At 48.1% G+C, this 25292-nt stretch overlaps 3 protein-coding genes and 2 non-coding genes across 6 annotated transcripts; 2 read left to right on the top strand and 3 right to left on the bottom strand.

Annotated features, from left to right (window-relative positions):
* Positions 1-261: 261 nt before the first annotated feature.
* Positions 262-1517, bottom strand: LOC127314710 (protein GL2-INTERACTING REPRESSOR 2). Of its 2 annotated transcripts, none has more exons than XM_051345233.2 (3): positions 1386-1517; positions 851-1275; positions 262-739 (listed from the first exon to the last, which is right to left on the bottom strand). In XM_051345233.2, the coding sequence occupies exon 2, from the start codon at positions 1253-1255 to the stop codon at positions 899-901; it is 357 nt and encodes a 118-aa protein (XP_051201193.1). In that variant the 5' UTR covers positions 1256-1275; positions 1386-1517; the 3' UTR covers positions 262-739; positions 851-898. The 2 variants fall into 2 exon arrangements, 1 of the variants encoding a protein (XP_051201193.1); XR_007859825.2 differs by having other exon boundaries at positions 263-739; positions 825-1275.
* Positions 1254-3036, top strand: LOC127335428 (uncharacterized). The gene is made up of 3 exons (XR_011749114.1): positions 1254-1260; positions 1342-2007; positions 2123-3036. It is a non-coding gene; the product is annotated as an uncharacterized protein (transcript).
* A 2376-nt stretch (positions 3037-5412) lies between these two features.
* On the top strand, positions 5413-6563 carry LOC127314701 (chitinase 2-like). Its single transcript, XM_051345222.2, has one exon. The coding sequence runs from the start codon at positions 5459-5461 to the stop codon at positions 6449-6451; it is 993 nt and encodes a 330-aa protein (XP_051201182.1). The 5' UTR covers positions 5413-5458; the 3' UTR covers positions 6452-6563.
* A 4861-nt stretch (positions 6564-11424) lies between these two features.
* LOC127335446 (uncharacterized) lies at positions 11425-13754 on the bottom strand. The gene is made up of 3 exons (XM_051362098.1): positions 13639-13754; positions 11935-12714; positions 11425-11596 (listed from the first exon to the last, which is right to left on the bottom strand). Exons 1-3 carry the CDS (start codon positions 13752-13754, stop codon positions 11425-11427), a joined length of 1068 nt encoding a protein of 355 aa, XP_051218058.1.
* Positions 13755-17116: 3362 nt separating this feature from the next.
* On the bottom strand, positions 17117-17204 carry TRNAM-CAU (transfer RNA methionine (anticodon CAU)). The gene is given in 2 exon segments: positions 17117-17152; positions 17167-17204. It is a non-coding gene; the product is annotated as a tRNA-Met (tRNA).
* Positions 17205-25292: the final 8088 nt, after the last annotated feature.

The following is a 25292-nucleotide window of genomic DNA, read 5'->3' as shown; positions in this document are numbered from 1 at the left end:
ATGTTTATCATCTTCCGCTGAAACTGGAGATAAGACCAACTTGTTTGGTGATGGAGGCAATGGTTCTTCATTCATCAATTCTGAACTAACAGTTCCGAAAGGATAGATGCGGTGGAGATGGTAAGAGATGACAATGGATCATCTAAAACACATGTTTTAGAACTTCATCTTTTTTAGAGGCCTATTATCAAAATCATCAACAATGGTTGATTCAACGTTGAATTTCAATTCCTGAAATAACAGAAAAGTTGTTTTTTGTAATTAATGAGTTTTGAGCACAATTACATAATTCATCTATTATAGCACTACAACACATATTCTGCTTCCAATCTAGACTACGTGTACATCTCATCTACTTTGATACTTACTGTACGGTGAAAGATGACAACAATTTGAAGGAGATGGAATAACTGTGGTCAGAACTCAGAACTAATTGGCCTAGAGAGCTAAGCTAGGACGTATAACAAGCATACACCATGCTAGGAAAAACTAACAGAAGGTATTCAAATTTTACCTCCTCATCCATAGAAACAGGTGACTTATCTATCCTGCTGGCTGGTATATCTTTTACTGATACTTCCTCACTTATTTGTAAGAAACAAACACTAAAACATTCAATGTCTGACTGATATGCCGTTTTTTTTTTTGGCATTTGAAAATTTACCTCTATATCTACAGAAACAGATGAATTGGATGTATTGATTGCTGCCATCTCTTCTATTGCTTCTACATCAATTCCCTGCAAGAAACAAACAATGAGCAATTCATTATCTGACTACAAATAAGGAGATACTGAAAACATGTGACATGATTTGTGGACTAACCAATCAGGAGTGATTTGTGGACTAACCATCCGTGTGAGCATCCACTGGACAGGCACGCGCTCGCACCGCGGTCTTCACTTGCGCCTGCCGCGCTTCTTCTCGCCGTCCGCGGAGGCGCCAGCGCTGGCGCCACCGCCAGCGCCCTGCTGGAGGAGGTCCACGAGGCAGGGCTGCTTGCAGTTCATACAGGTGGGGAAGTCCTTCTTCTCCACCATGCAGTACATGAGGCACCGCGTGCAGGCCCCGATCACCATCGGCGACTTGCTTCCGGGGCTGCCATCCGACGACACGCAGGAGCTCGGCGAGGACGACCCGCTGTCGTCGTGGCCGTGGCCGCCGTCCACATCCATCATCACAGGCGGCGACAGGTTCAGTTGCAGCTCCAGCATCCCGCCGTTCCTCGCGCCGCCTTTGCCATTGCCGCGGTTCATGGCTCGCACACAACCAACACCTGCACAAACAAGAGCATATTGGTACAGGTTGTACAGCAAACATTAGAAGTAGTACAAGATATCAGGAAACATCAGGAAGAAAGAACACGGAGCAGAGCAGAGTTGCTACCTGAACCTTGTGAAGAGGAGCCGCAAGACGTCGCCCGCGGCGCCCGCGGAACACAGAGAGCGACAGAGCACAACGCCCAGCTTGGAGCTCGGTCCGAGGGGCCGACGCCCGCGGCACCGGGGGGTGGTCTCCCGCTTCAACGCCGCCCTCGCCGTGCGCCTCCGGAGCCTGCTGCCCTTGCCATCCTCCCCGCTCGCGGCGCTGTCGCGTCTGGCCGACCTCCTCGCGGCCACGCTCGGGGACGTCGCGCCCGCGCTCTCCTCCGCCGCCGGCCAGTGGGGCGCCACGTCTGCCGCCGTCGCCGCGACGCCCGCAACGCCATCGCCGCCTTTGTCGGCCTCCTGCACCGCCGCCGCCTCCTCTCCCGCCTCGCGCTCCACCTCCTGTTGTCGTCCTGCAGGTCCCCGTCGTCTGTCCAGCGCGCGCGCGCCGCGCTCGCCGACCACGGCGGACGGGGCGCCGGGGATTCCTCGCCGCCCGTGTCGCTCCCGTCCGTGCCGTTCGTCAGCCCGCCCCGTGGCGCAGGTCGGCGGCTCGCCGGCGCCTCCCGCGTCCTCCTCGCCGTCAACACGGTCTCCTCGCTCGCCGCGACGGCCGCGGCCACCATCCTCGGCGGCGAGAAGCTCAATTCCGGCTCTTCCCCCTCCTCGTCTCCGCCTCTCCGGCGACCTCTCGTGGGCGGAGCTCCTCAATGCGCTCGCCAGCCAGCTCGCCGTCCTCGCCAACGCCAACACCAGCGAGGTGGACGCCGTGGACGATTCCGGCTCCTTCCCCCTCCTCGTCTCCGGTGACCTCCCGTGGGTGGAGCCCCTCAACTTGCTCGCCAGCCAGCTCGCCGTCCTAGCCGACCCCAACACCAGCGAGGTGGACGCCGTGGACAAAGCCGTCGACAAGCTCGCGGCGCTCCTCGAAGCCCAAGACGCTGGGGACGACGAGGCGGCGGTGCGCGCGGCGCGGGAGGTGGAGAAGCGGACAGAGGAGCTGGATGCGCTGCTGGACCGTCTGTCCGACACCGTCAACGGCGTGTTCCGCGCGGCGCTGCACCTCCGTGCCGTCGAGCTGGGTAGCTTCGCCGTGGGACCCGCTGAGCTGGGCATTACCAGTAGATCCGGTGCCCCGACTGAGGCAGGGCACGGATGAACAGTACCGTGCCCTGCTGCCTTGGCCGTTGGATCGAAAATGAATAGACCAGATTTTGCACTGTAGCATGCACTGTGGCTGTCACTGTAGTAGGTACTGTGGACGATGCACTGTAGCAAAATACTGTAGCATACGCACTGTAGATGTCCCCCAGTAGCATGCGCCTGTTCACGTTCATCCAGCCATCGGTTCTTGATCCAACGGGCAGAAAAGGCAGCAGGGCACGGTACTGTTCATCCGTGCCCTGCCTCAGTCGGGGCACCGGATCTCATTCGGCTGCTGCAGCCTCACGGACTACCGTTTTGACCAGAAGAAACGAAACGAACAAATCGGGCTGCCGTTTTGACCAGAAGAAACGAAACGAACAAATCGAACCGGTACATGGCATTGTGCCGTAATATGGAAATTGGTGGAGGGTAAATCCGTCTAATAAATAGTTGGACGAAAATTTTGGCAGAAACCTTAGCTCCTTTATTATTAGTATACTAGCAGAAATGCTCGTGCGTTGCAACGGGATCAGCTTCATGATACTTTGTATGTAGTTCCAGCAGGTAATACGACATTGCAAGGTACCCATGACGAAATACGACATAATTTTTTTAATAATCATGTACTCCAGTCATATAAAATCAAGTTACATGAGTAAACAAATGTAAAAATTAATGAACAGACAAAGAAAAATATGTCCTTTAGATTCTTGCATTTGTCGAAGCCAGCGGCCAGTATTTACTCTGTCGAGTAATATCCTTTCGACTTTTTAGGGCATCCATCTCAATATGTAAGAGCATCTCCAGCCACGTTCCCCAAATGGCGCCGGGTCGAGTGTTTGGGGGACGTGTTTCCTTTGTGTCGCGTTTAGGGGACGTCACTCCCCAGCTGCGTCCCCTAAAAACGCACGCCAAATAAATAAAAGTGCACGAAAATAAAGGTTATATATTACAAGTTCAAATGAAAACGGTTATATTTCATCCAAACCCTAGCCTATCGTCCCGGTGCGGCCCGTCGTCGTCCTCCTGCTCCGCCTCGTTGTCCTCCTCCTCTAGTTGCGCCGCCAACGCATCCGCCCGCGCCCCCTAGGCCGCCTCCACCTCCATTAAGGGTCTCCTCGCCTCGCTTTTCGTTGTGTCGAGCGTGCACATCTTGTCTCATCGCCACTGGGGCCGACTGCGTTGTTGATTCTCAACAATTATCTCTCTTTATAATCATGCGCCATGCTTAGCCGGGCAGAGCCCAACACTCATGCTTATAATTAGCTCGCATCACATACCCACATCTTCAAACCAAACAACCGTGCTGCTTCTCGATGATCCCTAACTCAGCTCGGTGATACTCCACAATGTGCCAACGTATATAAACCGGTGAGTGTTAATGTAAGGGAGCAATGTGGGACTAAAACGTTTGACATATCAGCACCGTGTCGGCAGCGTCTGATCGAGCTATCAATCTGATTCCTATTCCTATGTGTCATGGGCTCGCGTGATTGGAAATGTTTTGGGCCATATGACACATCCAAGGACAAACACACAAAAAAAAAGGTAAACAAATCCAAACAGAAGTTGTGGGCCGTGTAATTATGCAGCCTAGTGCGTGGCTTCTCTCGAGGTGAATACCTCGTCGTCTCACCACCAGCGGAATCAGAGCGGACCAGGGCAATGAGGGGAGAAGAATCGACCACATGAGGCGTTGACTCCATCCAGCGCGTGGTTTCTGCCCGAGATGCGTCTATCATTGAACATAAATCCACCAACCGACGCCAATTCCACCGGAATCCGCCTCCCCAGCCGCCGGAACTACCGGGAATCCGTCTCCCCAGCTAACGGAGCTGGTCGCCGGAACGCCTGCTGCGATGGGAGCGCCTCCGGGAGTGGAGCTTGCGGGTGGACTGGAGCAAGAGGAAGGGGAGGCGAGGGCGATGTCCGTCTGTTTCCCCGTTGGCCGCCATGGCTCTACCCTTGCTGGCAGTAGCCTCCTCTACATCTTCTTCATTCTGCCACCGCACGAGAGAGAATCGGGAGAAATTGACGTTAAGCGCAAGCCGCGAGGGGAGGTTCCCCTGCTCCTGGTCACCCTCCCGCCTACGCGTGCTGCTTCCGGCGCCGCTCCTTCTCGCCGCCGTGCTCACTTCCCGCCTGCGCGTACTGGTGAGGGGGATTGGGACGGGACAGAGCCAGCACCCGGGACCAGAGCGGGAGGCGGATCTGCAGGGTCACGGTGGGGAGGAGGAAAGACTAAAACTGAAACCAAAGAAAACGAAACAAACCGAACCGGTATCAGGGCAGTTGATGTATTATGCGATTTGGTGGGAGGGCAAAACCGTCCAAAAAAATGTTGGACGAAAATTTTGGCAGAAACCTTAGCTCCTTTATTATTAGGTATAGATATATAATATATAATATATAATAGATAGATACCTGCCTGCTTTCATTTTCTCATCTCTTTATTGTAAGAGGCGACACGAGACCCTTGATGAGACCAGCCTTGCGTTTAGCAGTAGCTCTGGTCACTATCTTACCTGAATAGGTCCTTATCCGGTCCAGAAATAGAAGTTCATATTACGTTCTTCCACCGTCCTAGTGTGTAGCCTTGGCGCCCATTAACACCGTGCCTTAGAAAGCATATGCCGTGTCGATCGGCCATAGGAGTTTGTCGGTTCTCACGTAAACCTAATGCATAGGGCAAAGGGCAGCAGGACTAAGCCAATTCATAAGAATTGAAGCACTAAATCTACAGACATGTCGTTGGCTCGAAAACACGCTACTTCAATGACGCGTGCATCACGAATTCACGAAGCTGACCTGACAGTGTACACTATCGTAACCAGCGGCGGCAGCATGACTTCTCTCCACCGATCCGCACACAAGAATTGGTGTTTAAAAGGCGGCACTTCGCGCTCGCGCCACTATCAAGCAGCAACGATCAAACGACTTCAAACCATGCCAATACGGAGAGCCCCGGGACTAGCCATCCTGGCCGTCCTGGCCATGGTGCTCACCACGGCCGCTCGCGCCCAGACCTGCGGGTCGCAGGCCGGCGGCGCGACCTGCCCGAACTGCCTCTGCTGCAGCCGCTTCGGATACTGCGGCAGCACCGCGGACTACTGCGGTGCCGGCTGCCAGAGCCAGTGCAGCGGCTGCGGCCCGGCTCCTCCAGGCGAGGGCGTGGCGTCCATCGTGCCCAGAGACGTCTTCGACCGGCTCCTCCTCCACCGAAACGACCCCGGGTCCGGGTGCCTCGCCGTCGGGTTCTACACCTACGACGCCTTCCTCGCCGCTGCCGCCGCGTTCCCAGCCTTTGGCACGACGGGGAACACGGACACGCGGAAGCGTGAGGTGGCCGCGTTCCTGGGCCAAACTTCCCACGAGACCACCGGCGGGTGGCCGACCGCGCCCGACGGACCCTACTCGTGGGGCTACTGCTACAAGGAGGAGAGGAACCCGCCGCCCGACTACTACTGCCAGCCGAGTTCCGAGTGGCCGTGCGCTTCCGGCAGGCAGTACTACGGCCGTGGCCCCATCCAGCTCTCCTGGAACTACAACTACGGCCCGGCGGGGCGCGCGATCGGCGTGGACCTGCTGAACAACCCGGACCTGGTGGCGACGGACCCCACGGTGTCGTTCAAGACCGCGTTGTGGTTCTGGATGACGGCGCAGGCGAACAAGCCGTCGCCGCACGCGGTGATCACAGGGCAGTGGACGCCGTCGGCAGCAGACGTCGCAGCCGGCCGCTCGCCCGGCTACGGCGTGATCACCAACATCATCAACGGCGGCCTCGAGTGCGGCATCGGCCCAGACCCTCGTGTGGCCGACAGGATCGGGTTCTACCAGCGGTACTGCGACATCCTCGGCGTGGGGTACGGTAGCAACCTCGACTGCAACAACCAGAGGCCCTTCGCGAGCGGGTTGTCCGCTGGGTTCGCGGTTCAGTGAAAACGGCCAGTGACAGTGGTACCGCGTATTAGCTGACCGGTGATATGTAATGGGGCGTCAGCTAGCTACTATGAGTAAATAAATGAATAAATCTAAAACATCTTAGATTGAAGGGGAGCATTATTTATATTGAACATATAGCGGAAAATTTAAAACAAAGGCCAACGGTAGTGCTTTATTTAAGAACAGTTAGAATTCGTATTTCAAAATTTCAAAAAATCTGAAACCAAATTATAGAGATAGCCAAGGATGTATACTACAATGGTATACAAACAACCTCATATTCTAGGCTACATAAAATGGATAAATCCTAGCAAATTTTGTAGTGACTATAAAACTTATTAGTTTTCTCAATTTCCCTGTAGATAAACTTGGTACCAGAGCGCGTTCCCGATCTCGGGTCCCTCTCGCGGCGATGGCGTCTACCTCGCTGCAGGTTTCTCACACCGCCGGCGCCACCTCCTCCTCTCTCTCTGTTTCCGCGCCTGCCGGCGTGATCACCTCTGTGCCTACATCGACGCTCCCACCTCCTACACCAACACGATAACGGTGCGCCTCGACCGCACGAATTACCAGCTATGGAGGATGCAGGTCATTCCAACATTGTCGGCCAAGGTTGGCTCGGCTTCCTCGACGGTAGTTGTGCAGCACCGCCGATGACGATCACCACCGGCGCCGGGGCGGACGCCGTCACGCAGCCCAACCATGCGTATGCTTACTGGTGGTATACTGATCAGCGCATCCTCTCCATCCTCCTCGGGTCAATGACCGAGGACATCCTCAGACAGATGGTTGGGCGGAATACGTCCGCCGCCGTCTGGAGCTGCCTCACCGCCATGTTCTCCGCCCAAAACCGGGCAGGTGTTCGCCAAATCCGTCGCCAGCTCACGACGACGAAGAAGATGGACATGTCCGCCTCTGACTACTTCAACAAGATGAAGGGGTTTGCCGATGCGCTGGCTATGGTCGGCAGTCCTATCTCTGATGATGAGCTCATCGACTACATGGTCGTCGGTCTCGGCTCGCAGCTTGAGGGACTACAGTCCTCCCTGACTGTCCTCAACAACACCGGCTAGGTGCTTTCCGTCCCCAACTTCTATTTAATGCTGCTCTCGTGTGAGGCTATCCACGGGCAGAACACTCATGCCGTCGACTTCACCTCCTTGGCCAACACTGTTGCACGTCGCGGTGACCAGGGACGCAGCGGGGGCGCACGTACGACAACCCCAACAACGGCCGCCAAGGAGGGCGTCCAAACGGAGGACAACAAGGCGGCAACAACTACAACAACCATGGTGGTGGCTACCAAGGAAACTGTGGCAACCGCAATGGTGGCGGTAACAGCTACGGCGGTGGCAATGGTGGCGGTGGTAACGGCTACAACGGTGGCAATGGTGGCGGCGGTCACGGCTACGGCGGCGGCAATGGCGGCAATGGTGGTGGCAGAAACCGTAATGGCCGCAACTGTCGCTTCCGCCCACAATGCCGGATATGTGATATTTGGGGGCATGACGCCCTCAACTACCGCACCCGCTTCAATCAAGTGTACCAAGCCAATGATCAGCGGTCGGGCAACTCCACTGCCGCTTATCACGAAGATCGTCCGTGGTTCATGGACACGGGAGCAACCAACCACCTCACCAACGACATGGGGCGCATGCATGTCCAAGAGCCCTATCACGGCAAGGATCAAGTCCAGGTCACTCATGTTTAGCTGGTTCATCGCACTCCCTTGTCCTGAAAAATATTCTACATGTTCCTAATATTAGCAAAAGTTCGCTCTCTGTCTATCGCCGTGTTTCTGACAATGATATTTTCATTGAGTTTCATCAACATTTTTTCTTTGTTAAGGACAAGGTCACGAGGAATGTCATACTTTGCGGTAGGAGTCGTGGTGGTCTTTACCCACTCCCCTTCGGTCGAGCTCTCTCCCATGCACGTCATGCATCGTCCAGCGTCAAGCTTTCGTCTTGCCAATGGCATCAATGTCTCAGTCATCCTTCACATAATGTAGTTCAAAACATTGTTAGGTCCAATAATTTGCCATGTTCTCCAAACTTTGAGTCATTAGTATGTGATGCTTGTCAGCGTGCTAAGAGTCATCAATTACCTTATAATCATTCCTCTCGTGTTTCACTTACACCTCTTAAGCTTGTTCACACCGATGTTTGGCGTCCTGCTTTACCTTCTTCTGGAGGCTTTAAATATTATGTCAGTTTTATTGATGATTATAGTCGCCATTGTTGGGTATATTTGATCAAACACAAATCTGATGTCGAGGGCATTTTTTATGTTTTTCAGAATCACGTTGAGCGCCTCCTAAACACCAAAATCCGTGTTGTTCAGTCAGATTGTGGCGGTGAATATCATCGCCTTCATGCGTATTTTCAGCGCACGGGTATCTCTCACCGTGTGTCATGCCCTCACACATCTCAGAAAAACGGTATTGCCGAACGCAAGCATCGTCACCTTTTCAAAACAGGGTTAGCCCTTCTCGCTCACTCGTCTCTCCCATTGCGGTTTTAGGACGAAGCTTTTCTCACTGCATGATACCTTATCAATAGAATGCCATCCCTTGTTCTTGACAACACCACCCCACTCTACCGTCTCCTCAAACTAGCCCTCGAATACTCATTTTTGTGCATGTTTTGTTGCGCTTGTTGGACAAGCCTTCGTAAATACAACTCCCGTAAGTTAGAGTTTCGATCAAAGATGTGTGTCTTCATTGGGTACAGTCTCATGCATAAGGGCTATAAGTGTCTCGACCGCCGCATGGGTCGCATCTACATCTCTCGTGATGTTATTTTCGACGAGACGGTGTTTCCTTTCGCCACTCCCGGTGTTACCATTGATGTGTCTCAACTCCATCCAGTTGCTTTTCCTTTGCACGAACCAGCTATTCAGAATACTAACACGCGTACCATGCTGCCGATTGACCCGCCCGATCTTTCTTCTGTTGTGTTTGTGCAGGATGTGCAGGCTCCGATCGCTGATGCTCCTCCGATCGTCGTGCATGGTACGTCTGATGTGAATTTTTTTAGTGTACGTCTGATGTGCATGCTCCGTTCTCCGTGTCTGGGGACGTCCCGGCCCGCTCAGGATCTGTTGGGATGCCAGGAACTGATCCGGCTTCCCCAGCCCCTCCCGAGGCCACTGCTAGGCCTCTTCTCCTGGACGGCCCATGCCCTTCGACGGGGCTCCCTCTAGGTCCCCTGCTGGGCCTTCTCTGCCGACCGACTTCTGCCACGCCCGCAGCCGGGACGTCGCCTCGCCAGCTCTCGTCTGCAGCTGGCTCTCCTGCGAGCGATCAGCCGACCTCAGATGGTTCTTCTGCCCATGCTCCTCCAGACCAGCATCCCTTGGTCACTCGGAGGCGCAATGCTATACATCGTCAGAAGGAGTACACGGATGGGACTGTCCGATACAATCCGTATCGTCAGAGTGCATCTCTCGCTGTTCCGGCATCTCATCGGACTGCACTAGCTGAATCTACCTGGAGGACTGCCATGGAAGAAGAATTTGATGCACTTCATCGCAATCGCACATGGACTCTGGTTCCTCGGCCTCATGGCACCAACATCATTGGTAGTAAGTGGATTTTTCAAAACTAAGTTTCGGCCGGATGGGTCTGTTGATAAATACAAAGCTCGCCTAGTTGCATAAGGTTTCACTCAACAACACGGTATTGACTATCATGACACATTCAGCCCCGTGGTTAAACCGGTCATTGTTCGCCCTGTGCTCTCGCTTGCAGTCTCTTGTGGCTGGTGTCTTCGGTAGATTGATGTTAGTAATGCCTTCCTTCATGGTTTTCTTTAGGAAGATGTGTATATGAAGCAGCCTTCTGGTTTTGAGGACCCTCGTTATCCCCAGCATGTGTATAAACTTCAGCGGGCCTTATATGGTCTCAAACAGTCTCCAAGCGCGTGGTATGCTCGTCTTAGTGATAAATTATTTCAGCTTGATTTTGTCTCCAGTAAGGCCGATACCTCTCTCTTCATCTTCGATCATCACAGTGTCCAGGTCTATATGCTCGTAGATGTTGATGATATTGTTCTTGCTGGTTCTTCCGCCACAGCTGTTGATCGTCTTATTCAGACTCTTTCACGTGCATTTCCTATTAAAGATCTTGGACGACTTGACTAGTTTCTCGGTATTGAGGCTTGCTATACATCCCAGGGGATGGTTCTCACCCAACATAAGTATGCTTTGGATATTCTTCATCGGGCTAACATAGAACAATGTCGTGTCGTGACCACCCTGATGTCCGCTACGGACAAATTGACTCGCGACACTTGTGATCGCCTTAGTAGCGATGATGCTTTCCGGTATCGGAGTATTATTGGAGGACTACAGTATCTTACCTTGACGAGACCGGATTTATCCTATGCTCTGAACAAAGTATGTCAGTATTTGTCTCAGCCGACGACCGTTCATTACGAGGCCGTCAAGCGGATTCTTCGTTATGTCAAAGGTACTACCTCCACTGGTTTGATTTTTCGGCCCGATCCATCCCCTGTGCTTAATATCTACACTGATGCTGATTGGACGGGCTGCTCGGATGATCATCGTTCTACTGGAGGCTTTGCTATTTTCCTCGGGTGCAACCTCGTTTCGTGGAGCTCTCGCAAGCAGCCCACTGTTTCTCGTTCTAGTACCGAGGCTGAATATAAGGCATTGGCTAATGGCACCGCTGAAGCTACCTGGATTCAGTCGGTCCTTAAGGAGCTTGGAGTTCATCAGTCGCGACCACCTGTTCTGTGGTGCGACAATCTTGGTGCTACATACTTGTCCGCCAATCCGGTGTTTCACGCCCGCACCAAGCATATTGAGATTGACTTTCATTTTGCGACCACCTGTTCAGTCGGTTTATTTGATTTTTTAGTATAACATAATGCATTGATTTGAAGGGCACTTTCAATCTATGCAGGTTAAATTGGCACACGGTTAAATCCCAATGTTCAAGTAATTCATTATGTGGATGATCCTGTTAAAATCTCACCTTCATCGTTGGGCATGTAGGACACATGGTTATACAAATGAGTGTTATTTTCATATACTCTTCGCATGTTGTTCCACATAACAAAATCTACACCAATGGCCGCAGCAACGCGCGGGGTATCAACTAGTTTCCTTATATGGTTACTGACAAAGATAGAGAGTCAGCAAGAGTATGTGGGCGTGGCACCCAGCTATCCTTGTATCTCCAGCCGGTGCCTTCGTCCCTGCTTCCATCCGCGAGATGATATGCGCTAGCTTGTATGTCCACGCAACAACTCAAGTAGATGGTGTCATTGCTAACGGAGCCAGAGGGAAAAACATTTGGAGACACTAAAAGAGAGCACCACATGCCCATGAACACCGCACGCCCACCCAAGCTCGTGACCGGGAGTAGCGTCCTAGTGTCTAAATCCACTCGATACACGTCATAGCACCTCTCCAAGTAATTATTGGCTCCTGGCCGCCGTCTACACCGACGAAACCTTCTATGCACGAGCATCAACTCCCCGGAATTATTGAAGAGGTGCAAACTATCTGCCATTGGGCTGACACTCATATTGAGCTTGGCAGCCACCTCAAGCCGTGGAGTGCTCATTTCTAGCACCATGATAGCATCGTTGTTAGCAACGTAGTACAAGCGTCCTTCAAACATTATGGGTGCAGTCATGTCACTGCCATCGCAGTGTAGCAACGTCCAGTGGTCATCGCCGGGCTTGGTCATGCCAATCGTGTTGAGCATGCTTAAGCAGAACACCACTGTTGAATTCTCGTTTGCAATGCCAGAGCCCCAAGCTACAAAGTTTCGGCCTAAAAGAAGGTCATCACTCTCAGGAAGGAGGTCCTGATACCCAGAGGGCAGTAGCTTGCTGAGCGGCAGGAGGTGCATGAGGTGGCGGGTCAGCGGGTTGAACATGCAGAGGGTGGTGCCGCACGACGGCTTGTGGGCTAGCACAAGAAGGCCCTCAGGGGTAAGGGCGAGCAGCTCATGGTCACAAAGCTCAGGGATGTCGACCTGGACGCACTGCCCAGTGGAAGTGTTGAGGAAGCAGTGGCGGCTCGGCGTGGCGAGCTCCTCTTGGAGCATGGTCCACCTCCTTGGATGGAACCGGCAGTCCAGACAGCTGTGGGACAGTGGCTCGGTGCAACACTGACGCCAGGGGCGACACACGGCGCGGAAGCGCACATAGCCGGCGACGTCAAAAGCGAGGACACGCTCGGCGATGATCCCCGCGGGTCCGTCATCAAGACCAGCCCAGTCTCTCCTGCGAAACAGCGGAAAATCATATCGAAATCACGATCGTGCTTTCGACCTAGTTGTGAAGAAGAAGAAATGCTTCTAGCGGATGCTTCATGCGTTCAAATATGATTGGAGATCTAGGTTTGTCCTTTGTTGAACTACTCTAAGATTGACACCGTAACTAATAAAAAATGTGTCGGCAACATCTATAGTGCCAGTGGCGGACGCAGGAAAGAATTGGAGGGGGGGCATACCTCAAAAAAAATTTTTGCGCACCCCCCAAAATGTGAAAAACCTTTACATAATGAAGTAATGAACAATATACAAGAAAAATTCATTGCATTGGAGTTCAACACATATATGTGCACGATTACATACAAATAGTTCAAAACATTACAAGGGTCTTACATGTAGAATATAGCATAATTAGAAACTTACATCATTTCTTCAATCTACGGTTTCGCATTGCCATGAAAGTTTCAACAATGGTATCATCACTTACATGAATGAACACCCCTCGCTCGATAAATGTCACTAAGCAATGTTTTAAGAGGTTATCACCCATACTATTTTTCAACTTGTTTTTCACTAGACTCATTGCGGAAAATACTCTTTCAACATTCGCTGTCGCAACCGGTAGAAGCAATATCAATTTAAGAAGCATGTAAACTAAATCATAAACAACATGTTTTTTTTATTTCAACAAGCTTAATAGAGAGCTCACCAAGATGATTGACACATTTGAATCTATCATCTTTTCTCATGTCATCAATAAAGATCTCAAGTTGGGGTTCAAGTCATATAAGACTTAACATACACAGAACAAACATACAGAGACACATGAAAATCATGATGAAAATAACACTTTATATGCACAGAACATACACAGAACATGAGAACAAGCATAACAGAGACTGAGAGTCATTCATATGCAAAATCGGCCGCTCACTTCTGGAGTTCTGGTCGCAGGCTCGCAGCTCGGTCGTGGGAAGATCCGGTCCGGGGCGGGCCTCCGCGTTCAGTGTTGCGGTCAGCGCGGCTCGGCCAGGCGGCCAGGCGGGGCATGGGCGGGCGCAGCTGGGGCGGGCCGTGGGCGAGCGCCGGACTGGGCAGAGCGCAGGACTGGGCGTGGTCGACGGGCAACAGCGGCGGCGGGCCTGGGGCGGCGACGGTGAGTGGAGGTTGCGGTCGGGTCGGGAGACGATGGCCGCGTCGCGTGGGGATTGGGGAATCGGAATCGAGCCTCGTGGTCGACAGGTCGACGAGAAGTCACTTGTTTGGGGCCGAATCGGGCCTTTTTTCTTTTTTTTCCATGGGTCTAAGTTCTGGGCCCGCGAATTTCTGGGTGGGCCACGGCCCCCTCGGCCCCCCCGCTGCGTCCGCCAGTGTATAGTGCATACAAATATAGTGTATGATAAATTTACTAAAACTAAGTTGGGATTGTAGACGCTGATATGCATGATTTTCTATAATCTTAATCGAAATTAAAATAATTGAATTAAGAAGAACTTGAATTATTTCGCAAGGGAGGAGCCGATGAGGTACCAATTGTTGTTGTCAGGCTTATGAGGGCAAGCCGCGGAGCAGCAGGAGCGCAGCTTCGAATCATCCACCAAACTCCGATATGTTCGTGGCCGCTTCTTCGTCCGGCCGGCAGGTTCCATAACGACTGAGCGCGCCGCCGAGACGTTCCGTGGAGGTGCAGTGTCCAGCCCAATATATGGTGGTATATTATGCAAGTGCTGAACCGACTTTGGATCCTGGATTTGGTACTAATCCGACTCCGGCTGGATCCTGGATTTGGTACTAATCCGACGCACGGCCGCTCCGAGCTGTATCGTCCCTCCCCATACCCTGTCAGCTGAACTAACCAAGGCGTCGGCAGTGGTGTGCTCTAATCTCGATTTGTTATTTTTGGTACCTGATTTTACCTGGTCTTAAGATCAAAAACGAGATATGATGAATGCTTGTGTAATCATGCATAACATAATCCTTGAAAATGAGATCAAGACTCCAGCGAATACACATGTGGATCATCTTGCGGATGTTGATCACCAGGTACTCACGGTGTTAATTTTCTCGCCATGTATGCAGAGCTTCATGAGCCAGATGCTCATTACCAATTGCAAAATAACCTCATTGTGCATATATGGAGATTCAAAAAACAGCCATAAACTATGCCGGCAGCTTGATCAAATTGAATTTTAAATTATGTACTTTGCTGTATATTTTATTTTCATTCACAAAAAGTATTGTGTGTTTAAAAATTAAAAATTGTTTACGCCAAGTTCGATAACAAAGTTTTACTAAAACTGAAGTATATCAATACCATAGTATTTTAGTTCCTAGCAAGACAATACTTCAGTTTTTCTCCTTTCTCAGTTTTAGAAAAAAAAAGAGTCAGATCTTTTTATTCAATATTTCAAAAAGGTACAATTTTAGAGAATACTTCAGTTCCGAAACCACAATATTGATTGGATCCAAACATATTAAAGTATTTAATAATTCCGTATCTTTTGAAGCTGAAGTATCCCATGAATACTTCAAAAATAGTTTGATACCAAACTAGGCCTTATGTGTTCAAAGACTAAAAATTACAAAAATAAAAATATCATTTTGGGACGCCGTTAGAGATATGTGGCTAGGAATGGGCATATGCCCCAAATGTGACACCTCGCAGTAGCGTCCCACAATCAGTCGAACCGGATGAATAGTCTCCTTCGTTTATGCAATTCTCATAGTGATCATATATCTTCTTAAACAAACAACAAGGCAGGGGAACAAACTTGATTGAAGGTATAACTTGGATTATGACGAAGAAAAATCTGTAACTTTTAGTGAGCACAGTACGATATGAAAAATCTGTAACTTTTAGTGAGCACAGTACGATATGACCTCTGAAGTCTGATCGATAGGTGGATCGCGATACATATGACAAACTCATCAATCGATTCTGTAGATGAAACGCTCTTCACAGTTACCGAATCACAATGGAAAGCACACATGATAGTCAAGAGTCTGAGTACAGACTACAGAGGCACACCCAGAAAATAAATGGTTCAGTCATCAAGTTTGTGATTACTTCTCGGACCATGTACCACACCACTTTGAACATCACAAAGGGAATCATGGCGGCCATCATCAGTCTTATGAGAGCGTTCCTTTGGGGAAGATCGGGATAAAGTTACTCTATACATGTTTGCTTGTGTATGCATTAGTGCTCTGGTCACTCACATCTTCCAAAACCAAACTTGATTGGTACTGGTGACGGGGCTCATATCAACAAAGTTATAAGATTCATGACAATTAAACATAATTCAGTAAACCATGTTATAGCTATACTGCTGCTTCGACAGAACTCCCCTTCTCATAGCTCGTGACCGAAATAAGGCATATTGTTCTACCGGCAAAGAGAAGGAAATCCCATAATTGTTTAGCTTCACCGGGACTCTGCTCATTTGTTATGCAGAAGAACTAGTGCTGTAGCATGGAACTGGCCTGCTGGTTTCAAAGTTGCAGCTCAAATGAACTATGAGTTTAGCCCCAAATGATGTTTGATAGGATTCTGCTGACACGTTAAAATTAATGCACTGGTAATGCCAACGACAAATGTTTTAGAATAGCTACTCACTTTGGCAATCACTAGCAGTTCTTAGTTGACATTTTACGTAATTATGCTGGTAGCTTGCAATGGCTTCAGTTTCCCTAGGTACAGGAAAAACTGTTTTATCTCGTTGTGCAAGTTAACCCTAGTCAAGCCACTAGTGTTATACAACCATGGAAAAAATAGCGCGCTATTTCGGTGCTAATAGCACGCTATAGCGTTTCTGGACATGCCTCGCTACATCGCTAATAGCGTATTTTTCGGCCGACGCTATTTTGTTATAGCACGCTATTTTTTTCCTTGTATACAACCTATTCAAGGTCCCAGACTCCCAGCTGAACTTTCAGTTGCAGGAGCATGCTTCACTGAACCACAGCATTAGTTAAGCTGCAAAACTTCAGAAGTGAATGAAGTAAAATGGCTTGGTTACCTGATCGGCAAAATGTTTTGCCAATCACCTTCACTTGTAGTATCGGAAGCAACTTGGCAAGGTCCCAGACTCCCAGTTAACTGAACTTTCAGTTGCAGGAGCATGCTTCACTGAACCACAACATTAGTTAAGCTGCAAAACTTCAGAAGTGAATGAAGTAAAATGGCTTGGTTACCTGATTGGCAAAATGTTTTGCCAATCGCCTTCACTTGTAGTATCGGAAGCAACTTGGCAAGGTTCCTCCGTCTGCAAAAGAATGCACACTAGCTGCATAAAAGCGCAGGGGACAAAAAAAGAAGATCAATGTTCAGATTTGCTCTTTGTCACCTGATAATTCAGGTGGAGAAGTGACGACCCAGGTGTCACATGAGCGTTTCATCATTACAAGGTTTTTGGGATGAGAGAGGCTCGAACTCTCGACCTCAGGATAACTCACGTTTAGCTATGAGACCTACGCGCTAGCCAACTGCGCCACCACCCCGTTGTGATTTGGAAACGAAATTGACGGATTCATTCAGTAAGAGCGATGGTTTGTTTGCTACCTTATTTGTCCAACACGACGATTCCTGGATGTTAAATTAAGATATCCAAAATCTTTGGAGACGATCAGTAATAGCTGCGACATGAATGGCCTATTTTGCTAGTTAGTAGTTACTCCAATGTATTGCCAACTCGTAGCACTGACACAGCTAACTGTAGTGATCATAATCTCAGCATCCATTCGTCCATGCGGGATCAGGCAGGCAGGCAGAAGAGGATGATGGCTCGATGGTGTTCAAAGCATCAGACTGCTATACTTGCTGTCATCGTCAGCGTTGAGGGTGAAGAAGATGAGGCCCAACACTCACAGCAGGATTCACTCCGGGTTCAGCCTTGTGCCATCAGTCGAAACGGCTTTCGCCGCAGGAAGCAGTGGCACACCGTTGATGGAGCTAGAGACAGACATTTTCTCGCCCTCCTTGATTAGCTACACTTTAACCTCCTGGCCCTGAACAACTCTCAGCTGCCAGCCACGTAGCTTAGGGCGTCATAAGTGGCCCGTATGACTTGAAAACAGGCCTTAGGAAGCCAAAAAAAATGGGCCGATTGGTCCGGGTCCACGCCCACATCATGCCCCACGCATGTGAAATCACTCCCTAGCCAAGCGCAGCGAAAACTTCTGAAATTACTCCGGGTTTAGCTCCGTGCCAAAATCGGGAGAGCATAGTTTTGAATCGATGTGCCCCCGCTGCATGGGATGGAGAAGCCGCCATGGGCACATGCCACAGCGAAGCAGTTGAAGATCACTCTGCATGCACCTATGAGCGTGCCAATAAGGACTGGTAAGTTCTGTGAGTTTGGCATACAAATGGAAAGGTATTGTGGTACGTGGTAGGTTGAACTTCATGAGAGGGTGGACATCGGCGGAGCTTGGAATTGTACCCTCTAGCTGTACAATATCCGTCGTTATATAATATTGTCCAACGGAAGAATGAGTTGATTTCTACGGTATTGGCACACCCACCGCTGAATATTGGTTTTAGAAGAACTCTCAATGAGTATAAATACAATTTATGGTTACACTTATGCCAGCGGCTTATGTCTATTAACTTATCTTATGAACCTGACATTTTTGTTTGGAACCTAAATGAATCTGATTTATTTTCTGTTAAATCCATGTACCTTGATCTTATGAATGGTCATACTAGATTTTTGCGGAAATATCTTTGGAAGATTAAGGTTCCTCTAAAAATTAAGATTTTTATGTGGTTTCTAAGTAATAGAGTGTTGCTTACTAAGGATAATTTGGCGAAGAGAAAATGGACAGGTTGTCAACAATGTTGTTTTTGCAACACTAATGAAACTGTTGACCATCTTTTTCTTCATTGTCCTTTTGCAAAAATTGTGTGGCGCATGATATTTTTTACATATAATATTCCACCCCCTTCCAATGTAACTAATATGTTTGGTAATTGGCTAAATGGAGTGAATAAGAAGGATAAAGTGTATATTCGAATTGGTGTTTCGGCAATTTGTTGGTCGATTTGGACTAGTCGGAATGATATTATCTTTAATAAACAAAAGGGAACAAAATTTTTGCAGGTTATTCTTCGTGCGGCGCATTGGTTACAACAATGGGCATACTTGCTCCCGGCGGACCAGCGGGATACCATGGTTATTGGATGCAACCGGCTCCTGGAGGTCACTCAGGACTGCTATTTTCAGGCTACTGGATGCGACACATTAGCAGAATTCTAGATGGATAGTTCTTTGTCTACCATTCATCTATTTTTGTTCCGTTTCGATACTTTTTTAGATTGCTTGGTCTGCGAGACTATCTTTATGTAATAAGTACTTGACGTTGACGTTTTATTTAATAAATGGCTGTGTGCATCGATTAATGCAGAGGCCGGGGCTATGCTCCCATATCTAAAAAATATATATATATTCATGGCAACACACCACCGCTCCATGGTGGCAGTAGCTACCGGCAAAACCAATGTTAGCTTCAGTAAAATAAACACCAGAGGGAATGTAGTGTGTTTCTTTGTTTCAGCAAGCTTGCGGCACAGATCCCCAATCCCTTTCAGGTCCAAGAATCTTGAATCATCCCGAAAGATTTCAACAACATTATCAAGATGGCAGCTAAGTTCCTCAATATTGCATTCACTTTGAAAATCATCAGGATACAAACGAGCCTCCTGACTATGGCTGCTTCTCCGAGTCCGAAGGATCCTGCCTTCTCCTCGCCGACTCTTCTAGGCTCATGAGGGGAGGTACGTTGGTCCGGGCTGCCTTGGAGTCGCGGACGTGCTATGGTGGTATCTCGCTTGGTTCGTGACGCGGTTCGGTGGCTCCGTGCTCCATCTCCTCACCTCTTTTCGTAGGATGTTGGGGGCGAGTCGTTCACATCGGGTCGTTTGTAGCGGGATGTTGTAAGCCGCTTGGCTATGTATCGTCTTGGGTGTGTGTGGAGTTGTATCGGCCGTTGGCCTCTTCTTCTATGTGATTGATACGTCTTCCAGCAAGAATTTTCAGGATGCACTCAAGGTGGATGAAACAAACACATTATAGTGATGCCTCAATGAGAAGGGAGCAACGCTTCATTGCACGTGGCTCGAGGAGAGCGAGGATGATGATGATATCTTCATGACCAACAACAAGGGGAAGAGAGTTGCCTCGTCGAAGGGTAAGAGTACTGCATCGTCCAAGGGCAAGAGCGTTGCGTCATCCGCAGACGATGATGATGACTTCATGTAGTTAGGTTATCTTAAGTTGTAGCTTTTAGTTTTCGTTGTAGCATTTAATTCATGTTCTAGTGTTTGTATCTTCATTTGAGTTGTATCTTAATTCTCTATTATAGTTTATTTCGAAATCTATTTTAGTCTGTACTATTAGTTGAATATATGCGCGAACTAATACTAGTATGTCTCTCGCAAGTATAGATAGATAGATATATGTGTCGTGCATAGGTCATACAGCTTGATGTGAACATTTTCATACAAATGAGTCCCACGTCTGTCACTCCTGTCCACGACGACAGAGATTCTGCCTCGGCCTTGGACCAGAAGGCGACAACCGTTGACGAGGGGGATGAGGTGGACACAAACCACTGCTGTAATGATGTTCATCATCTTATGTATGTGTCTCATTTGTTTGTGATAGAGTCCGTGTAATACGTACTGAGATTTTGTGGGGAATCAAACTCCCTCGTGTACTAATAATATCACCTCCAAAGAAATTTTCAACTATCTCAGTAACATCATCGCAAGGTTTATGGGATGTTCCATCGTAATATTGTGGCTTCATCTGGTCATGGCACTGTGGTCGGGGCCTACTGTGGCCAAAACCAGATTCCACATCGGGCCACGTTAGTTAAAAATGTTCCTCTTTAGCGGAACGACATTGTCAATAACATGCACGTAATAATCATTGCGTTCATTGATAATTCTTAAACATGAGCGTGCTTGACTGGTGTATTATGACCGCATGTGGTCATGACCCCGAAGTCAGGGCTTATTGTGGCCTGAACTAGCTTCCATGCCGGTCCACGTAGGTTCAAAAGACCCCTGCGGAGGGAAGCAACTTGTCATTAGTATGCATGTACATAGTCACGCATCAGAAGATAATTATTAAATATGAACATACCTAAGTATTGCTGAATCTTTGTGAACTCTCGCCTTTTCTGTACGAGTATGGTTCTCTGAATGGATATGATAGAAAATAACCGTCCTCATAAAATATGATATTGTTATAAATTCAGAACGAGAATACATATACATAAATATTTTATTTGTGATATTAGATAATACCTGTGTGGAGCCATGGTGCTGAGATTTGTGGGCCGACTATGAGTGATCGAGTAGAAATGAGTCGCGTCGTGGACATGATGGAGGCAAGGTAGTCAGAACAACCGCGCTCGGTCTGGTGGACGGCTGGATCACATGTTCTAGACGACGGCATCTTTGGCATACCAAATGCTTGGCTGACAACATCATCGTGTTGACCACAACCAAAATGTATAAGGCCTTTCATGGTAGTGTCAAAAATATGTCTCGCCATGGACTTACTCTCTGAACTATTCATGTTATGCAAGTTCAAAGCGTCATGTGCGTGCCGAGCGATCTGCCTAAATTCTTCTATCTAAATAAAAATAAAATTGGTAGCAAATACATTTTTTGTTAATTAAAATTATAGAACAAGTACCGAAGTGTCATGGTGATAAGTTAATGCCCATATGAGGTGTGTCAGACTTGGTGGTGCAGGACTGGTGAGCAGAGTACACGTGCTAGTACGATACCACTGATTATACATTGCAGATATGTCATCATTGTACGTCTGCATAACTGATAAATTTCATTAGCACATATGGTTATGACAAATTATTACAAATGAAAAATTACCTATTTTCACGTACTACATCGGGGGTGCCTTCATCAATCCATTTCGTAATCCACGAGCGCTTGTGTCTGCTCCAGTCGAAACAACTCATGTCTTTATTATCTTGTCTACAGTCCAATAAGTTTTACTACAAAAATGCAATAAGTTAATTGAAGTGCAATTTGTTGTCTTTATTAAAATGACCGAACTTACTTATAAATATCAGCGTAGAGTCGCTCGGTAATGGTGGGGAACATCCTGATATAGACCAAAGTGTCGCTCCGAGATGTATATATGCCTCAACCATCCAAATGAAAAGTAGCTTGCATCGTGTCAATCACAAGCCAGTGGCTCGCGACATATCAGGTGTTGGGCTCTAATCACCCCAGGTGGAGCTGATGTCATCTCACGTATACGGGTAACATCTCACCATGCTCTCATGTAGCTCCTCAAACTGTTGTTGGTATTCAGAGTAGCAACCTTGTACCACTTTTTTGACCAATGTTTGCTACCATGTACCCACCAACTTCGAAAAGTAAGAGGGGCATGTACTTCTTGTCGTGGTTGTACGGGTGGATTGGTTGATTATGTGGGGACGCCCAACTGGAAGGTACTCCCACGACCATAACTGAAGAAACTCGGCGCTCGCACCAAGTATATGTCACTTCGAGGATATATTGGTTTTTTTGTGTTGCATCACACAAACCCTGCAGGTATGCGCGAGCACCGCAGAACTGAAGTTGTATATAGAGCTAGGAGGTGGAGCGGCATCTATTATCTGCTCCGCAATCTTAATTAAGTTGGGAGAACAATAACACCACGTAACGAAGGGAACATTATACCAAAAAGGTACAACAAATAATCGAAGATGTTGCACCCCCGTCGAATTTTTTTGCATTGGCCGGTAACTAACCAAAAATGTTGACTAGCCAGTTTAGAGGGGCCCACTAGGATGTGGCCCACCACGGGTGTTACCAGGCACTAGGTCGTGTACCTCAAGCAGCCAAATACTAGAATAAGAGACAAGGACCAATGGCCTTCTACTGGTTGGCAGACAAGTGTTCAAGGACATGTCTTTCAGTGTAGGTGCCAACTTCCCACAACTTAAGTAAAATGTGTGGGTTTCAGGTCTCCAACAATCAACAAGGGTTAGCATAAGAGAGAGGTCTAATATGAATTTTTCCCTTCTTCGTGTAAGCTTAGAATATGTCAGAAATCCATGAGCCCTAAGATGATCCTCATAAACAATATTATTAACATGAAACATGTTCTTAATGGTTCACATCCTGAAGGTTGGAGGTGGGTTTGAGTGGGCGTCCGGGTTCAACCAGAGGTGATGGCAACGGTGTCCAGCATCACAGGACCTTCAAAAAATGTCTAACAAATCGGACGTCATAACCCGTATACACATTAGTACATAATCACACATTAGTAGTAAATAATAATATTTAAATACATATGCATGTATCGATAGGCTAATCACACCTTAGTAGTAAATAATAATATTTAAATATATGCATGCATCGATGGGCTAATCTAGGGGCCTAGGTTAATCACACATTGGTAGTAAATAACAATATTTAAATACATGTGCATGCAGGAATGGGCTAATCACACATTAGACTAGTCACAATGGGAAGTATCATACACGATGATACTAGTGTATGATACTACCCTCACAGTGCATAGTATCATAAGATAGTATCATAGTATCATTATATTTAATGTTTTGTAGAATCTCAATGCAAATGTGTGTACATAATATGTTTGTCATTAAGTTTTCTAGTTTTACGTGCTATGATACTGTATCATATCATGATACCACTCTCATCTCTCACCTCATTAACTGGTGTGCCGCATCAGATTTTTGCTAACATGGCATGCATGATACTACTTATGATACTCTCATTGTGGCTAGTCTTAGTAGTAAGTAATAATATTTAATACATATGCTTGCATGGATGGCTAATCACACATTAGTAGTAATAATAATATTTAAATACATATTATTGCATCGATGGCTAATCACACATTAGTAGTAAATAATAATATTTAAATACATATGCATGCATCGACTGTACCATGTCCTTTATTAAAAATATTACATCACACCACGCATACAGATTGATGAAACTAAAAACTTACATCATGTCGGGTTGTTGTTGCGGTAAAAGCATTCCCTCCGCGGATGACCAGAGCGACTACAAAGGCGACAATGGCATGGTTCTCATGCCTGGCTACGATCCATGCCATTTCTGTGACGTCGAGATTGACGTCGTCCCTCGCTGTTCTCTTCAACATCAGATCCGGAACACATTTGGTTGTTTTTCCGTCCTCAGGTCCCTATAGTGCTAATCTTCGATGCCCCAGGCCCAGAACTCACTGTTTCAGGATTTGAGTAGGTTGTAGGTGTTGAAGTAAGAAGATATGTAGTTGTCCACGCTGATGTTCTGCGTTGTAGCCACCCTGATAACATGACTACATAGGTAGCCTAAAGATTGATCGTGTTGCAACTGCACTCACACATTTTAGGGCTGAGGCTGACAACTTGTTTTCTTGATCCTCTGTGGTGGCCTTTCACATACTTCGCTCGTATTGGATATCCCGTTTATACCTAAGTGCATCAATTTGCCAAACCCATGGCTTTGGATTTCGTCACTTTCTCATCCAGATTCGGTTGCCTCTTTCCATACCATGTCTTGGTAATTGGTCGTGTGCATTTGCGACTTAGACTCTGTCTGCAAAGTATGACAAAGTCCGGTTCCAAGTTTCAAGAATCAGGATTGTGATAGAGAGGGCTCGTGCACCTTTCAGTACACCATTATACACCTCTGACATGTTGGTTATTATGCCGTACCAAGCCTCAGTGTCATGAGCTTGCGCCCACTTACTCAAATCAAGGAAATTCTTGGTAATCCACGTAGACAAGTTTATTTCCGCCCGACGATCCTTCGGTCTTCTCTGTGCGGCATGGAAACACACTCAGATTCTAGACCAAATTGCATTCATCTTCTGTAAGAGCAAGATCTATATCCCGTGTTTTGTGTGTTTGATAACAACACTCGAATAATTCTAACCGTGCACAAAGATTGTCTTTGATAGGTTTGCAAGGTGTACGGTGCCCTCGCCGGACACATTATGATTGGAAGACTGAAGCGTAGTTCTTAGGTTTTCTGGTTTTGTGTGTGTGTCGCGAGGTAACTTGGTAGGAGAGAAAAAGAGGAAAAGCAGTTTTAGCCATAGCGGTACTACCGGTACCAGGAGCGGTAGTACCGCTACCCCTACTGGTACCGCTCTGAGGTACCGCTCTGAGATTTCCCACGATATTGTCTCACAGTACTCGTTACGGTACCTCTGCGGTACCATGAGCGGTAGTACCGCTTGCAAGCGGTAGTACTGCCCACGGTACCGCTCAAGTACCGTAACTAGTTACTGTAGTACCGCTTCGGTACCGCTGTGGTACCGCTTTGAGTCCAGTAAGGTCTGGACCCTATTGCGGTACCTCAAGCGGTACCGCCAGCGGTAGTACCGCTTTGCGTCCACGTGGACAAGTTCAGTGGGGATTCGAACTCAGAGCGGTAGTACCGCTTACCCAAGCGGTAGTACCGCTTAGGCCAAAACTGCACCTAATGGTTGGATTTGGAGGGACCTATATAAAGGCCCCTTCTTCCCCAGCTCGTTTTTAGCTCTTCTCTCTCTCCTCCATTGT

The sequence above is a fragment of the Lolium perenne genome, chromosome 1 (genome assembly GCF_019359855.2).
Source record: "Lolium perenne isolate Kyuss_39 chromosome 1, Kyuss_2.0, whole genome shotgun sequence".
In the NCBI taxonomy this organism is placed as follows: domain Eukaryota; kingdom Viridiplantae; phylum Streptophyta; class Magnoliopsida; order Poales; family Poaceae; genus Lolium; species Lolium perenne.
This window is presented reverse-complemented; position numbering and strand designations above follow the sequence as displayed.

What these genes read in the sequence shown, in the direction of transcription:
- LOC127314710 (XM_051345233.2), bottom strand. Translation starts at nt 1,255, where the DNA reads ATGAACCGCGGCAATGGCAAAGGCGGCGCGAGGAACGGCGGGATGCTG.
- LOC127335446 (XM_051362098.1), bottom strand. Translation starts at nt 13,754, where the DNA reads ATGCCCCGCCTGGCCGCCTGGCCGAGCCGCGCTGACCGCAACACTGAA. An exon ending in CTGCGACCAGAACTCCAGAA is followed by an intron (nt 12,715 to 13,638) that starts GTGAGCGGCCGA and finishes GCTGTTTCGCAG; the next exon opens with GAGAGACTGGGCTGGTCTTG. An exon ending in TTGATGCTCGTGCATAGAAG is followed by an intron (nt 11,597 to 11,934) that starts GTTTCGTCGGTG and finishes TATCTTTGTCAG; the next exon opens with TAACCATATAAGGAAACTAG.
- LOC127314701 (XM_051345222.2), top strand. Translation starts at nt 5,459, where the DNA reads ATGCCAATACGGAGAGCCCCGGGACTAGCCATCCTGGCCGTCCTGGCC.